The sequence below is a fragment of the Mobula birostris genome, chromosome 14 (assembly GCF_030028105.1).
Source record: "Mobula birostris isolate sMobBir1 chromosome 14, sMobBir1.hap1, whole genome shotgun sequence".
In the NCBI taxonomy this organism is placed as follows: domain Eukaryota; kingdom Metazoa; phylum Chordata; class Chondrichthyes; order Myliobatiformes; family Myliobatidae; genus Mobula; species Mobula birostris.
In genome coordinates this window covers 8,378,803-8,392,982 of record NC_092383.1, presented here as the reverse complement: position 1 = coordinate 8,392,982, position 14,180 = coordinate 8,378,803, and the positions used below count along the sequence as shown (strand labels likewise).

Genomic DNA, 14,180 nt, shown 5'->3' with positions numbered 1-14,180 from the left:
TCACATGTACAAATGAGTGCAGAATCAGAATCAGAACCAGTTTTATGTTCACTGTCTTACCTGGCATGACAATTGTTGATTAAAAGTTCAAAGTTCAAAGTATATTTATTATCAAGGTACAAATATGCCACCGATTTACTGCCCTGAGATTCGTTTTCTTGCGGGCGTTCACAGGATATATAAAGAAAACCTACAGAATCAATGAAAAATTGCACACACAAACAACCAATGTGCAAAAGAGAATTCCCCCCTTCCTTTCCAGCCCTGATGAAAAGTTTTCGCCCAAAACGTTCACTGTTTATTGACTTACATTGATGCTCCTGTCCTCCAGCACTTAACGTGTGTTGCTTTGGATTTTCAGCTTCTGCAGAATTTCTCACTTTTATGAAGTTGTGCAAGTACACACAAAAAAACAAATTAATGCTAATAAATGATAAATATTGAGAACAGGAGTTGCAGAGTCCTTGAAAGTGAGCCCATGGGTTGTGGAATCAGTTCACTGTTGGGGTGAATCCCCTCAGGTTCAAGAGCCTGATGTGCTCGATGATGGGGAGGCTTTTTCTTCTGAAGGACTGCATTGCATCCAGTATTTTTTGTAGGCACGTCAATTCAAGGGCATTGGTGTTTCCATATCAGGCCACGGTGCAACCAGTCAGTATACTCTCCAACGCACATCTGTGGAAGTTTGTTAAAGTTTTGGATGACAAGTCGAGTTTTCACAAACTTCTTTCTGAGAAAGCAACTGCCGTGCTTTCCTTGCAATAGGAATTACAAGCTGAACACAGCATTGTTGCATCCTCTGAAATCATAACGCCGAGGAATTTAAAGTGTGGCAGCAGTGCCATGGGAAAGACGTAAAATTATTACAAATTACCAAGCTAGTAGAACAAACTGGAAGGAATCGTGTGGTTTATGGATTTATGGACTGTTCAGAAATCTGATGATGGAGGGAAAGAAGCTGTTCCTTGTATTTGTTTGGCACATTGAACGTTACTTTCAGGATGTCCCAAAGCACTATGGAGGCACTCAAACACTTTTGAGTATAGTCACTGTAAGAGGAGCTTGTTTGAGCCCCACAACCTTTCAGGGGCCTCCCATGTGATATGTTTCCTATGGTGGGGGAGTCTAAGACCAGAAGACATGACCTCAGAATGGAGGGATGTCCATTTAGAATGCAGGTGAGGAGGAATTTCTTTATCCAGAGGGTGGTGAATCTATGGATTTCATTGCGAGAAGTGGCTGTGAAAAATCAGATTTAATGTCATCAGTATGTATCATGAACTTTGTTAACTTTGCGGCAGCAGTACTATCCAATACATGATAAATATGGCAAAAAAAACAGAATTACATAATTAAGTATATATACGTATATTAAATAATGAAACTAAGATAACCAGTGCAAAAACAGAAATTTTTTAAAAAGTAGTGATGTAACATTCATGGGATCAATATCCATTTCGAAATCGGATGGCAGAGTGGAAGAAGCTGTGTACCTTCAGGCTTCTGTACCTCCTTCCTGACAGTAACAATGAGAAGGGAGCATGTCCTCGGTGGCGGGGGGCCTTGCTGATGGAAGCCACTTTCCTGAGGCACTGCTCTTTGAAGATGTCTTGGATACTATGTCGACTAGCACCCACAATGGAGCTGACATTTTACAACACTCATTGGGTCATTGGTTACGTTTAAGTCAGAGGTCGATAGATTCTCAATTAGGGATTTGGGGAGAAGGCAGGAGATTGGGGCTGAGAAGGAAAATGGATCAGCCATGATGAAATGGTGGAGCAGACTCAATGGGCCAAAATGGCCGAATTCTGCTCCTATATCTTATGGTCTTATGGTCTTATATTGACCAGAGAATCTATTTTAGTGATATTCATTGAGGGGTAAATATTAGCCCAGACACTGAGGATCGTTAATTGATCTTCTTTATGGCGCTGTTGGTTCTTTATTTAAGATTAGTTTTATTTGTCACATGTACGTGGAAACATTGAATCATACAGTGAAAAGCATTGCTTGCTTCAATGACCAACACAGTCCAAGACTTATGCTGTGGGCAGCCCGAAATTGTCACTGTGCTTCCAGCACCAATATCGCATGCCCACAACTTACTAACCCTAACCCGTACGTCTTTGGATTGTGCGGGGGAACCTAAGCACTCACGGGAAGAACGTACAAACTCCACATAGACAGCAGTGGAATTGAACCCCACACACTGTCACTGTAAGACAAGGTGCTAAATACTACAGCGGCATGCCTTGCCATCTACAAAAAGCAGGAACATTCAACAATTATGAATGTTGCTGTTTCTTGTGGGTGACAAGATATTAAAGAAAAAAGAATTATTTTTAAAAATTATATATTTAAAAAGGTAATAAAGTTAGATTTTAAAGGATGGATATGGAATAAAATATGAATATAATACATAATAATAAAATAAAATAAAAATAAATAAATAAATACCAAAGCTAGCACTACTATGGAGAAGGTTCTTGGGAATCTGAAAGGTCTGAAGGTAGATAAGTCACCTGGACCAGATGGTGTACACCCCTCAGGGTTCTGAAAGAGGTGACTGAAGAGATTGCGGAGCCATTAGTAATGATTTTTTAAGAATCACTAGATTATGGAATGGTTCCGGAAGACTAGACAATTGCAAATGTCCCCCAATTCTTCGAGAAGGGAGAGATACAGGAGAAAGGAAACTATAGGCCAATTAGTCTGACCTCAGTACTTTGGAAGATGTTGGAGCTGATTGTTAAGGATATGGTTTTGGAGGCACATGATAAAATAGGTTGCAGTCGGCATGGTTACCTCAAGGAAAAATCTTACCTAACAAATCTGTTGGAATTCTTTGAAGAAAGAACAAGAAGGATAGACAAAGGAGATTCAGTTGATGGTGTGTACTTTGATTTTCAGAAGGCCTATAGAAGGTGCCACACGTGAAGCTGCTTAACAAGCTATGAGCCCATGGTATTACAGGAAAGATTCTAGCATGGATAAAGCAGTGGCTGACTGGCAGGAGGCAAAGGGTGGGAATAAAGGGAGCATCTTCTGGTTGACTGCCAGTGACTAGTGGTGTTCCACAGGGGACTGTGCTGGGCACGATACATTTTACGTTATATGTCAATGATTTGGATGATGGAATTGATGGCTTTGTTGTAAAGTTTGCAGATAATATGAAGACAGGTGGAGGGGTAGGTAGTTATGAGGAAGTAGAGAGGCTACAGAAGGACTTAGACAGATTAAGAGAATGGGTAAAGAAGTGGCAGATGGAATACAGTGTCGGGAAGTAAATGTTCATGCCCTTTGGTAAAAGAAATGAAAAGGTTGACTATTTTCTAAATAGAGAGAAAATACAAGATCCTGATACGCAAGGGGAATTGGGAGACCTTGTGCAGGATTCCCTAAAGGTTAATTTGCAGGTTCAGTCTGTGGTGAGCAAGACAAATGCGATGTTAGCATTCATTTCAAGAGGAAGCAAGGATGTAATGTTGGGACTTTATAAAGTATTGGTGAGGCCTCACTTGGAGTATTGTGAGCCATTTTGTGCCCCTTATCTTACTTAGCAAGGATGTGCTGAAACTGGAGAGGGTTCAAAGGAGATTCATGAAATTGTTTCCAGGATTAAATGGCTTGTCATTTGACGGCTCTGGGGCTGTATTCACTGGAATTTAGAAGAATGAGGGGTGACTTCATTGAGACCCATTGAGTGGTGAAAGTCCTTGATAGAGTGGATGTGGAGAGGATGGTTCCTGTAATAGGAGAGTCTAAGACCAGAGGACAGAACCTCAGAATAGAGAGGCAAACTTTTAGGACAGAGATGAGGAGGAATTTCTTTAGCCAGCGAGTAGTGAATCTATGGAATTCATTGCCGCAGGCAGCTGTGGAGGCCAAGTCTTTATGTATACTTAAGGCAGAAGTTGATAGATTCTTGATTGGTCAGGGCACAAAGGGGTACAGGGAGAAGGCAGGAGATTGGGGCTGAGAGGAAAAATGGGTCAGCCATGGGGAAATGGTGGAGCAGACTCAATGGGCCGAATAGCCGAGTTCTGCTCCTATGTCTTATGGTCTTGTGCACTTACAATTGTAAACAGCATTATAAACAGTGGTTGAAATTTTCTACAGTGCAGTGCAGAAACTGAGGCAATAGATAGAAGGAATGAGGAGATAACTAGAATGGTTAATCAGATTAACTGCCTGGAGTAGAAACCTTTAAGATGGTGTGTAGCTCTTGTTTGGAGAAAATGAAGTTTAGCATATAATGTCAAAAACTGGGTCAAAGTCAGCAGCGTTGTGCTAGGTAGACGAGGGTGGTTCATTGTCTCAGAAGTGTTAGAAAGAAATGGTGAATGTGGGTTAAATTGAAGAGGAAGTTATCTTTGCACTACTCCTGTGTGAATACTTCATTTGTTCCTCCGACATTAGGTGTCTAGTCTGGTCCAATTGGTAGCAATTTTACACGTGTGACAAGGTAACGGATTTCAGAACCACCCAGAACTTAAATCGAAACCTAGGCTAAGGTTTGAATTGCAGAGCCCGACGGGTGCTGTACTGTCTGTCAGCACCTGTACTTTGGACCTGTCCTTGTCGAGCTGTGACCTGTGGGGCTATAGACCCAGTCAGTGAGACAGTTGGGTTTAGCCGAGGTAGCTCTCTTCTGACCAGCACTAACACAGTGGGCAGAATGTTCTCCCACTGTGGTGTAAATCTACCGTGATTCTTGGAAAGCTCTATCCTTCTGATGAGTTGTTCCCATCTGCTCAGCAGAGATGTCATGGGACTATTTTGGAACTCTGCAGAGTGCCCTGGCAAAATCTTATCAAATGGTCACTAAAAAAGATTGCTGGATCATTATCACATTGTTTCTAGGCACTTACTGTGGAACATTAGTCTGCATGCAAAGGGGCTTTGTTAACAAGAAAACACTTCAGAAGTTCTGAACTGTATAAAATCACATTTTCCATTGAAATAAGAAAGTGGCCCTTTTGGAAATTCATTTTTACTGCACATTTTTGTAGGGAACACTTCTCAGTCCAGTTTCGTCAGTACAATAATGCTAATGTGTTGGCGTCTGAGGACTGTGTGCTTTTAACAACTTATAGCCAATGTTTATTACTTCCTTTCTGCTTTAATGATTTCCTCCAAATGGTAATGTTAGAGAGTGACTCTGAGATAGAATACAGGGAATAAAGTTAATCCCTTCAGAAAGTAAGTGCAATGCCTGGTTTCCCCTCCTCTTCATTTCTTTGACATCACAGGCTTGTTGCATTCCCTGTTAGTCCCTGTTAGTCCCAGCCTCTGGCTGATGAATGCAGACACCAAGCTCCCGTTTGGATGTGGGGAAGCCGGGTGAGAGGAGGAAACGTATGTCTGGCAGACTCCAGACTTCTTAATCCAGGAGATCGTCCTGCCTCCTTCTGCCTTCTGTGACAGTGGCTTGAAGGTGGGAGAGTGGATGTGAGTGAGAAAGAGAGAGAGAGAGAGAGAGAGAGAGGAAAAAGAAGTCTCACAGTGACCAGTGACCAGAGCAGTAACACAGACCCTGAATATTTCTGCGCACATGGATCTGTACAGATGCACCTTTGTTGGATGGCTCTTCACTCTGCTGCCAGGTGAGAAACGGGGAGAAGTTGTGGGAAAGTTGCTTGGTGGAGAGAAGGTGACGGTCTCTCTGCAAAACCACTGTTTTATTAATGACAGATAACTGAGGAATGGAACCTATGGTTAGATGCTGTCTGACCTGCTGAGTTCTTCCAGCATTTTATGTGTGTTACTCTATGATGGGAGGAACTTGCTAGTGGATATATATTTATATATATGAGAGAGAGAAAGGGAAAGACAGAGATAGAAAGAGAGAGAAAGGGAAAGACAGAGATAGAAAGAGAGAGAAAGAGAGAGGGAGGGAGAGAGTGAGAGAGAGACAGAGACGGAGATAGAGAGAGTAGAGAGAGAGAGAGAGAGAGAGAGAGAGGGAGAGTGGAGGGGGGGAGAGAGAGAGAGAGAGACACGCAAGGTTCTGATTAACTCGGTTTCCTATAGGGGAACTTAAAATAATTCAGCCAAGTTACACATTGAAGAGGAAATGAAGAAAAAGTATAAATCAACAAATAGGATTGTCTCGGAAGTTATATAACGTGAAACTTTGCATCTGTGTGTACTTTGTGTGTGTGTGTGTGTGTGTGTGTGTGTGTGTGTATGTCTGTCTGTCTGTCTGTCCCTTTCTCTGTATTTATCGCTTGACAATACTCTGTTTATTTAGCAACCTTGAAGTGTTGTAGGAATTAACTTCAACAAATTAACTCATGCTGTTAGCAGGGAACACCAGAAGATGTGGTGTGTCTCCTGTCACTTTGCAGGGATTTGCATATGTGGCTACTGGAAGACGCTTCAAAGAGGCTGGATTGTGTTGATATAATGTAGGGTTTGGTTGGACCCCTTTAAAGCAACAGTCCCTTCATTTTTGCGTTTGGAATTCAAACTGATATTGACTCATAAAACTACCACTGTTATATTTTTATTCAGGTTTCCTGTTGCTACATAAACAGTGTGTGAAACTATAGGCTGAACACTAGCTGTATTCTTTTTGATAAAACAAGAAAAATAAGGCTTGTATTTATAGAGTGGATTTGGAGAAATTGCAAAATATTTTACAGCTAAAGGAGTACATTTGAAGTGATGTCACTGTTGCTATGCAGAAAGCTTGACAATCATTTTGTGTAGGACGTAATAATGGATTGATAACTTAATCATATCATTGGAAGATAATTGATCAATGTGAACTACAAATTAATTATTGGCCAAGTCACCAATAAAACACTGCTGATCCTCTTTTGAGTTCTACTTGAGAGGGCAGACAGTTTAATGCTCGCTAAACTCAGTATCTCTGACGAGGCAGCACTCTCTCTCTCTTCTGAATTGCAATAGAAGGCTGAGGTCTTGTGTTTGCCTTTGACATTACTCGGACTAAAGGTGAGATTGTCACTCTCTGAGCCACAGGTGAAGTCTCTGAGTAATGAAATCGAATTCTAGTGTCCAGGTTATGATCAGAAGTAATTGAGAAGTCGCTGTGGCTAGGGAAGACAACGGTGTGGGATCACTGCTTATAGTCTGAGAGCTCACCCTTTCCTGTTCACCTACACAAGAGCCACCCTGATCTGCAGTACAGTGCAAAAGGATTAGGCACATGTATATAGCTATGGTGCCCAAGTCTTCTGCACGGTACTGTAGTAATTTTATGCATTGCGCCGCACTGCTACAGCATGATGTACCTAAGTGATGATAGACCGGATTCTGTTACAGGTCTCTATTGTGGACTGAGAGTGGGAAGGGGGCAGGGAGGGGGGAATCATGGTGGGAAAAGTGAAAGGGAGTGGGGACAGAGTGGGAAGCACCAGAGAGACATTCTGTAATGATCAATAAACCAGTTGTTTGGAATCAAGTGACCCAGCTTGCTGTCTCAGGGCTGGGTGTGTCTGCATCTTCACCACCCCGCCCCCACCCTTGCTCTTGGCACTCCGTCTCTACCACCTGTCCCACACCCTCCCCACAGCACTTCACCCCACCAATCCCAGCATCCTTTGATCCCGCTAGATTTACAAACTTGCTCTCCGCTCTGTGTTACAAAAGTCTTAGGCACCCCAGCTATATATATGTGCTTAAGACCTTTATACAGTACTGTAGGTGTGGATACCTTACCTCACTGGCTGGAAGTATCTGAACAGCCCCAGGTTATTAGTGTCAACAGAAACTTCAATGGAACATTGCAGCAGCCCCGCCCCCTCAAAGTATCCCTGAAACTTTTTGACAGTTAGCATAGCCCCTTTCCAGTGTTGCCAACTGTTAAACTTTGCCCTGGTGTTTTAAATGACACTTTAAAATGCATAGTTATTGTAAACGTGAAGCCAAGCCAAGCTTTTCTTTCCCCCTTGCCTTTGTTCCCTGCAGTCCTGTATTTCCCATTGAAATGAATGGGGTTGTGGATCCCATGTTGGGTCTTGTAATGGAGCAGAATCCAAGAGCTAGATCTCCAGCTTAAGTATTGGGGAAACACATAAACTCTGCTCTGCTATTGGGCTCCATGCAGCAGACCACACTGAAATATACTCTGGAGTCACAGAGTCACATAGCATAGAAACAGGACCTTCTGCCCAATTCACCTGCTCCAGCCAAGATGTCCATCTAAGTTAGTACCACTTAGAACATTGATAGAATAGTACAGTACAGGAAAAGGCCCTTCAGCCTACAATGTTGTGCTGAACTGTTTAAATTAGTAATCGAATGGCCAATTAAACTAAGATATACCATCTACACAATGTCTATATCCTTCCATTTTCCTCACATTCATGTGCCTATCTAAACATCTTTTAGAAGTCCCTAACGTTTCTGCCTCTACCACCACCCCAGGCAGTGCACTCCAGACATCCACTATTCTCTATGTAAAAAAAAAATGTGCCCATCACTTCTGCTTTGAATTTACCCCTTCTCATCTTAATTGCATGCCCCCTGGACTTAGACATTTCAACCCTGGGTAAAAGATACTGTCTGTCTACTCTATCTGTGCCTCTCATAATCACATAAACCTCTATCAGATCTCCCCTCAGCTTCTGCCGCTTCAGAGAAAACAACCTTAGTTAGTCTAACCTCAAACCCTCTAATTCAGGCAACATCCTGGTAAACCTCTGCTCCACCCTCTCCAAAGCCTCAACACCCTTACTACGATGGGCGACCAGAACTGTATGTCAATATTCCAGATGCAGCTTAACCAGAGTCTTACAAGGTTGCAATGTAACTTCCTGACTGCCTTGCCTAACAAAGGCAAGCATGCAATATGCCTTCTTAACTATCCTATCAACCTGCATACCTACTTTCAGGGAACTATGAACTTTGACCCCCAGGATCCCTCTGAACATCAACATGTTAAAAGGGTCTTGCCCTTAACAGTGTACTGACTCTTTTCATTTGACCTACCAATGTGTAACACTTCACATTTAGCCGGGTTAAACTCCATCTGTCATTTCTCCATCCACACCTGCAAATGATCTGTAACCTGCTGTATTCTTTGCCAGTCATCTACACCATCTGCACCACCACCAATCTTTGTATCATCTGCAAACTTACTAACCCACCCATTTACATTTTCATCCAGGTCATTTATATACATCACAAATAGCAGTGGTCCTAGTACAGATCCCTGTGGAACATCACTAATCACAGACCTCCAGCTAGAATAAGTCCCTTGAACCACTACTCTTTGTCTTCTAAGGACAAGCCAGTTCTGATTCCAAGCAGCCAATTCACGATGGTTCCCATGCATCTTGATTATCTGAATGAACCTCCCATGAGCGACGGCTTACTAAAATCTATGTAGACAACATCCACAACTCTACCTTCATCAATCACCTTTTTCACCTTGCCAAAGAACTCAATCAAGTTAGTAAGTCTCGACTTGCCCCACACAAAGCCATGTTGGCTTCCCTAATCAGGCCATGGTTTTCCAAATGCTCATGGATCCTGTCTCTAAGAATTTTCTCCAGTAACTTCCCTACCATTGATGTGAGAGTCAAGATAGTCCCTGGTTCCCTTCTTGAATGATAGAAAAATGTTAGCTTCCTGGCAGTCTTCTGGGACCTTGCCTATGGCTAGAGAGGACAAAAGGTATTGGTGAAGATCCCAACAATCTCTTCTGTTGCCGCGCTCAATAACCTGTGCCATATCACATCTGGCCCTGGGGACTTATCATTCTTAATGGTGTTTAAGAAATCCAATCATTTTGTGTAGAATAGGTCACACCAAACAGTGATGTGATAATGGACTGATAACTTAATCCATTATCTTATTGGAAGATAATTGATATTAATATGCTTGGCACTGATCTCTCTGTCATCCACATCTTTCTCTTTGGTAAATACTGATGTAAAATACTCATTTATATACATCACTGAAATCCTCCACATCCAAGCAAATGCTCCCCCCACCCTTTATTCTTGAGTGGTCCTACTCTCTCTCTCGTTATCCTCTTGCACTTGATGTACGTATAGAATGCTTTGGGATTCTCTTTCATCCTACTTGTCAATGACTTTTCATAGCCCCTCCTGGCTTTCCTGATTCCCTTCTTGAGTTCTTTTCTGGCTTCTCATGGGCTCTGTTTGACTCTACCTTCCAAAGCTTTACATACTTAACCTTTTCCTTCTTGACTAACTTTATTGCATCCCTCGACATCCAGGGTTCTATTACCTTACAATCCTTGACTTCTTGCTGACTGGAACATACCTGCCTTGAACTCTGTGCAGTTGGCTATATTTGTGCCATATCCCTCCAAACCTTTTCTATCCACGTACCTGTCCATGTATTCTCCGTGATGTTCACTCCTCTCTCCATGGCGTTGAGGCTATGAGGACTGCCCAGCTGCTGTGCTCCATGCCTGCTAATATGATGAACTGATAAGCAAGGCTTTGCCTCTACTCCAGGCTGTTCCGGGGTTCGGATCTGAGGACTCAGTTTTGGTTTGGAACGTTGTTGTTTGTTCCAACTGTTTGCATGATCTGTGCTTTTTTTTTCCTTTCTCTTGAGCATTGAGTGTTGGTCTTTTATCTTTATTTTTATTCTTTTTTTAAAATTGGGTTCTTTCGGGTTTCCTGCTTTGTGGCTACCTATGAGCAAACAAGTCTCAAGGTTATATAATTTATACATTCTTTGATAATATATGTACTTACAATCTTTGAAATGTTGTTAATGTGCCTGCCTCAACCACGTCCTTTGCCAATTCATTCTGTAAAAATAGAAAGATGCCTCTCAGGTGTCTGTTAAATCTCTCCCCTCTCACCTTAAACCTGTGCCCTCTAGTTTTTATAACTGATTTTTACAACTCATGTTGTAAAACTTTCTATAACTCATGTTCTTATTTTTTTGCACAACATCTTTTACACACTTATTCTGTGTCAGTATTTTTATGCATAGTTTTGCATATTTTCTATTGCAATTCTTTATTTTCCTGTAAGTGCCTGTAAGAAAATGAATTTTAAGGTAGTATGTGGCAACGTATACAGTACTTTGCAAAAGCCTTAGACACTCTAGCCGAAGACTGTAGTTATTTTATGTATTGCACTGTACTGGTACAGCATAAGAAAAAAACAAATTTCATGACATATGTGAATGACGATAAACCTGATTCTGATGTGGGCCTCTATTGTGGACTGAGAGTGGGAAGGTGGCTGGAAGAGAGAAATCATGGTTGGGAAAGGAAAGGGAGAGAGGAGTGAGTGGGAAGCACCAGAGAGGCATTTTATAATGATCAATAAGCCTTAGGTCCCACACCACCAGGAACAATTATTACCCTATAACCATCTGGTAGTTGAACCAGCATAGATAACTTCACACGCCTCGACTCTGAACTAATTCCACAACTTATGGACTCACTTCAAACTTCAAAGTTCAAAGAACATTTATTATCAATGAATGTACACTATACACAACCCTGAGATTCATGTCAAGGATGCTACAAATCATGTTCTCAACATTATTTATTATGAGTTTATGAATTTGCACAGATTTTCTTCTTTTGCACATAGTTTTTATCAGCTGTTTTTGGGTGTAATTTGTCATTTATTCTATTGTATTTCTTAGTTCTCTGTGAATGCCTGCAAGAAAATATATTTCAGGGTAATGTATGGTTACATATATGTACTTTGCTAACTTTGACTTTAATTCCCCAGCCATGGGAAAGGTTGGTGAGCATTCACACTCTCGATGCTCTAATGATTTCATACACCTCCTTAAGATATTCTCAGTCTCCTACGAGGTCCTTTAACATCTGCCGGGCGATGCTGAGGATGTTCTACGAGTCTGTGGTGGCCAGTGCTATCATGTTTGCTGTTGTGTGCTGGGGCAGCAGGCTGAGGGTAGCAGACACCAACAGAATCAACAAACTCATTTATAAGGCCAGTGATGTTGTGGGGATGGAACTGGACTCTCTCACGTTGGTGTCTGAAAAGAGGATGCTGTCTAAGTTGCATGCCATCTTGGTCAATGTCTCCCATCCACTACATAATGTACTGGGTGGGCAAAGGAATACATTCAGCCAGAGACTCATTCCTCCGAGATGCAGCACAGGGCGTGATAGGAAGTCATTCCTGCCTGTGGCCATCAAACTTTACAACTCCTCCCTTGGAGGGTCAGACACCCTGAGACAATAGGCTGGTCCTGGACTTATTTGATAATTTACTGGCGTAAATTACATATTACTATTTAACTATTTATGGTTCTATTACTATTTATTATTTATGGTGCAACTGTAACGAAAACCAATTTCCCCTGGGATCAATAAAGTATGACTATGACTAGGTTCCAAGGAAAGGAAATTGATCAGTCAAACTATGGGACTTCAGTGTTAGATTGTGCTGAAGTCCCAGAGATGTTGCAGTCCCACGCAGTGTACGCTGTATTAGCTAGGTTCTTGTTACCCCTGCCTCAGGCTGACCCAGCGGATCCCAACTGCCAGTCATCCTCTGGTCACAAAGGTCAGAACAGCCTAAGTTTGGACTTGACCTACAATCCACCTAACAAGGAGGCCATGCCTCCTGTGGCCGAATAGCCTACAGACTCGTGGATGAGAAGTGGCAGACTCACTGTGAAACATTTCTTTTAAGTGCCATCATAGTCACAATGATGGAAGCACAGCAGCTACCTGTGCATACATAGCAAGCCCCCACAAAGAGCCAGATGATAATGACCACTGAGGTTGAGTGAGATTAGAACTAGAGGCTTCAGGTTAAGGGTGAAAGGTAAAAATATTTAAGGGGAACTTCTTCACTCAGTTGATGGTGAGAGCATGGAACAAGCTTCCAGTGGAAGTGGTGAACATTGGTTTGACTGCAAAATTTAAGAGAGGTTTGGATAAGTATTGTACATGGATAGGAGGAATACAGGGAGCGATGGTTCCAGGTAAGGATCAGGTATAAAATCATTATAGGGAAGTCACGGACATTTTCCCAGGGTAGGGGAGTCTAAAATCAAAGGGCATAGGTATGAGGGGAATGATTTCAAGAGGAGCTGAGGAGCAGGTTTTCACACTGAGGGTGGTGGATGGTGGGACGAGCTGCCAGGGGAAGTGGAAGAGGCAGGTATAATTACAATTAAAGGACATTTTGACAGGTACAAAGACTGGAAAAGTTTTGAAGGGGTTGGACCAAATATAGGCAAATGGGATTCGTGTAGATTGGTCAGTACAGAAGAGTTGGGCCAAAGGGCCTGCCTCCATGACTTGTAACTCTATGAACGTGATTGTTGCTGCCAATGGTCAAGCATTTCACACTCCGCCAGCCCTCTGAGAAAAGACATTGCTGAAAAGACACTCCCATCACATTGTCCTCATATTGGCGGATTATCGGCACCCAATTGCCCACCATTGAGAACATCTACCATAAACACTGCCTGGGCAGGACAAAAAGCATTATCAGGGATGCATCTCACCCTAACCAGGGACTTTTTACTCTCCTCCCATCCGGTAGGCGCTACAGGAGCCTCCACTCCCGCACCAGCAGGCACAGGAAGAGCTTCTTCCCTGAGGCTGTGACCCTGCTGAACCTCTCATCACAGCGCTAAGCAGTATTGCACCCGTATTGTACTGTCTCAGTACTTTTATATTTGTGTGCTGTAGCACTTTTTTTATTCGCAGTTATTTTGTAAATAACACTATTCTTTGCATTTCTGGTCAGATGCTAAATGCGTTTCATTGGCTTTGTATCTGTACTCGACACAATGGCAATAAAGTTGAATCTAATCTAATCTAATATCTACATGAAAGCAGCAACCATCATCAGAGATCCCCACCACTCAGACCATGCTCTCTTCTTGCTGCTGCCATCAGGTAAAAGATACAAGAGCCTCAGGACAAGGTTCAGGTACAGTTAATACCCCTCAAATATTAGGACCAGGTTCAAGAACAGTTACTACCCCTCAACCATCAGGCTCTTGAATAAAAGGAATAACTACACTCGCTTACCCCATCATTGAGGTGTTTCCTACAACCAAAGGGGAGGGAGGGAACGTCGACTCAGACCATGAGAGGCCTGCGTCAGGCATTTTCACGCCTTACAAGGCACAGATTGGAAGACTGTGTGGGGCGCCATTCCTCGCACAGACACCAGAGCAATGTGTGGTTAAGTGCCTTGCTCAAGGGCACAAAC

The 14,180-nt window shown here is 42.5% G+C and overlaps 1 protein-coding gene across 1 annotated transcript in view; it reads left to right on the top strand.

Annotated features, from left to right (window-relative positions):
• Positions 1-5,328: 5,328 nt before the first annotated feature.
• Positions 5,329-14,180, top strand: part of itga11a (integrin, alpha 11a) — a 217,425-nt gene continuing 208,573 nt past the window's right edge. Inside the window, exon 1 of the mRNA XM_072278053.1 lies at positions 5,329-5,609. Within this exon, the coding sequence (XP_072134154.1) occupies positions 5,558-5,609 (52 nt within the window). The 5' untranslated portion in view covers positions 5,329-5,557. The remainder of the gene's footprint in view (positions 5,610-14,180) is intronic.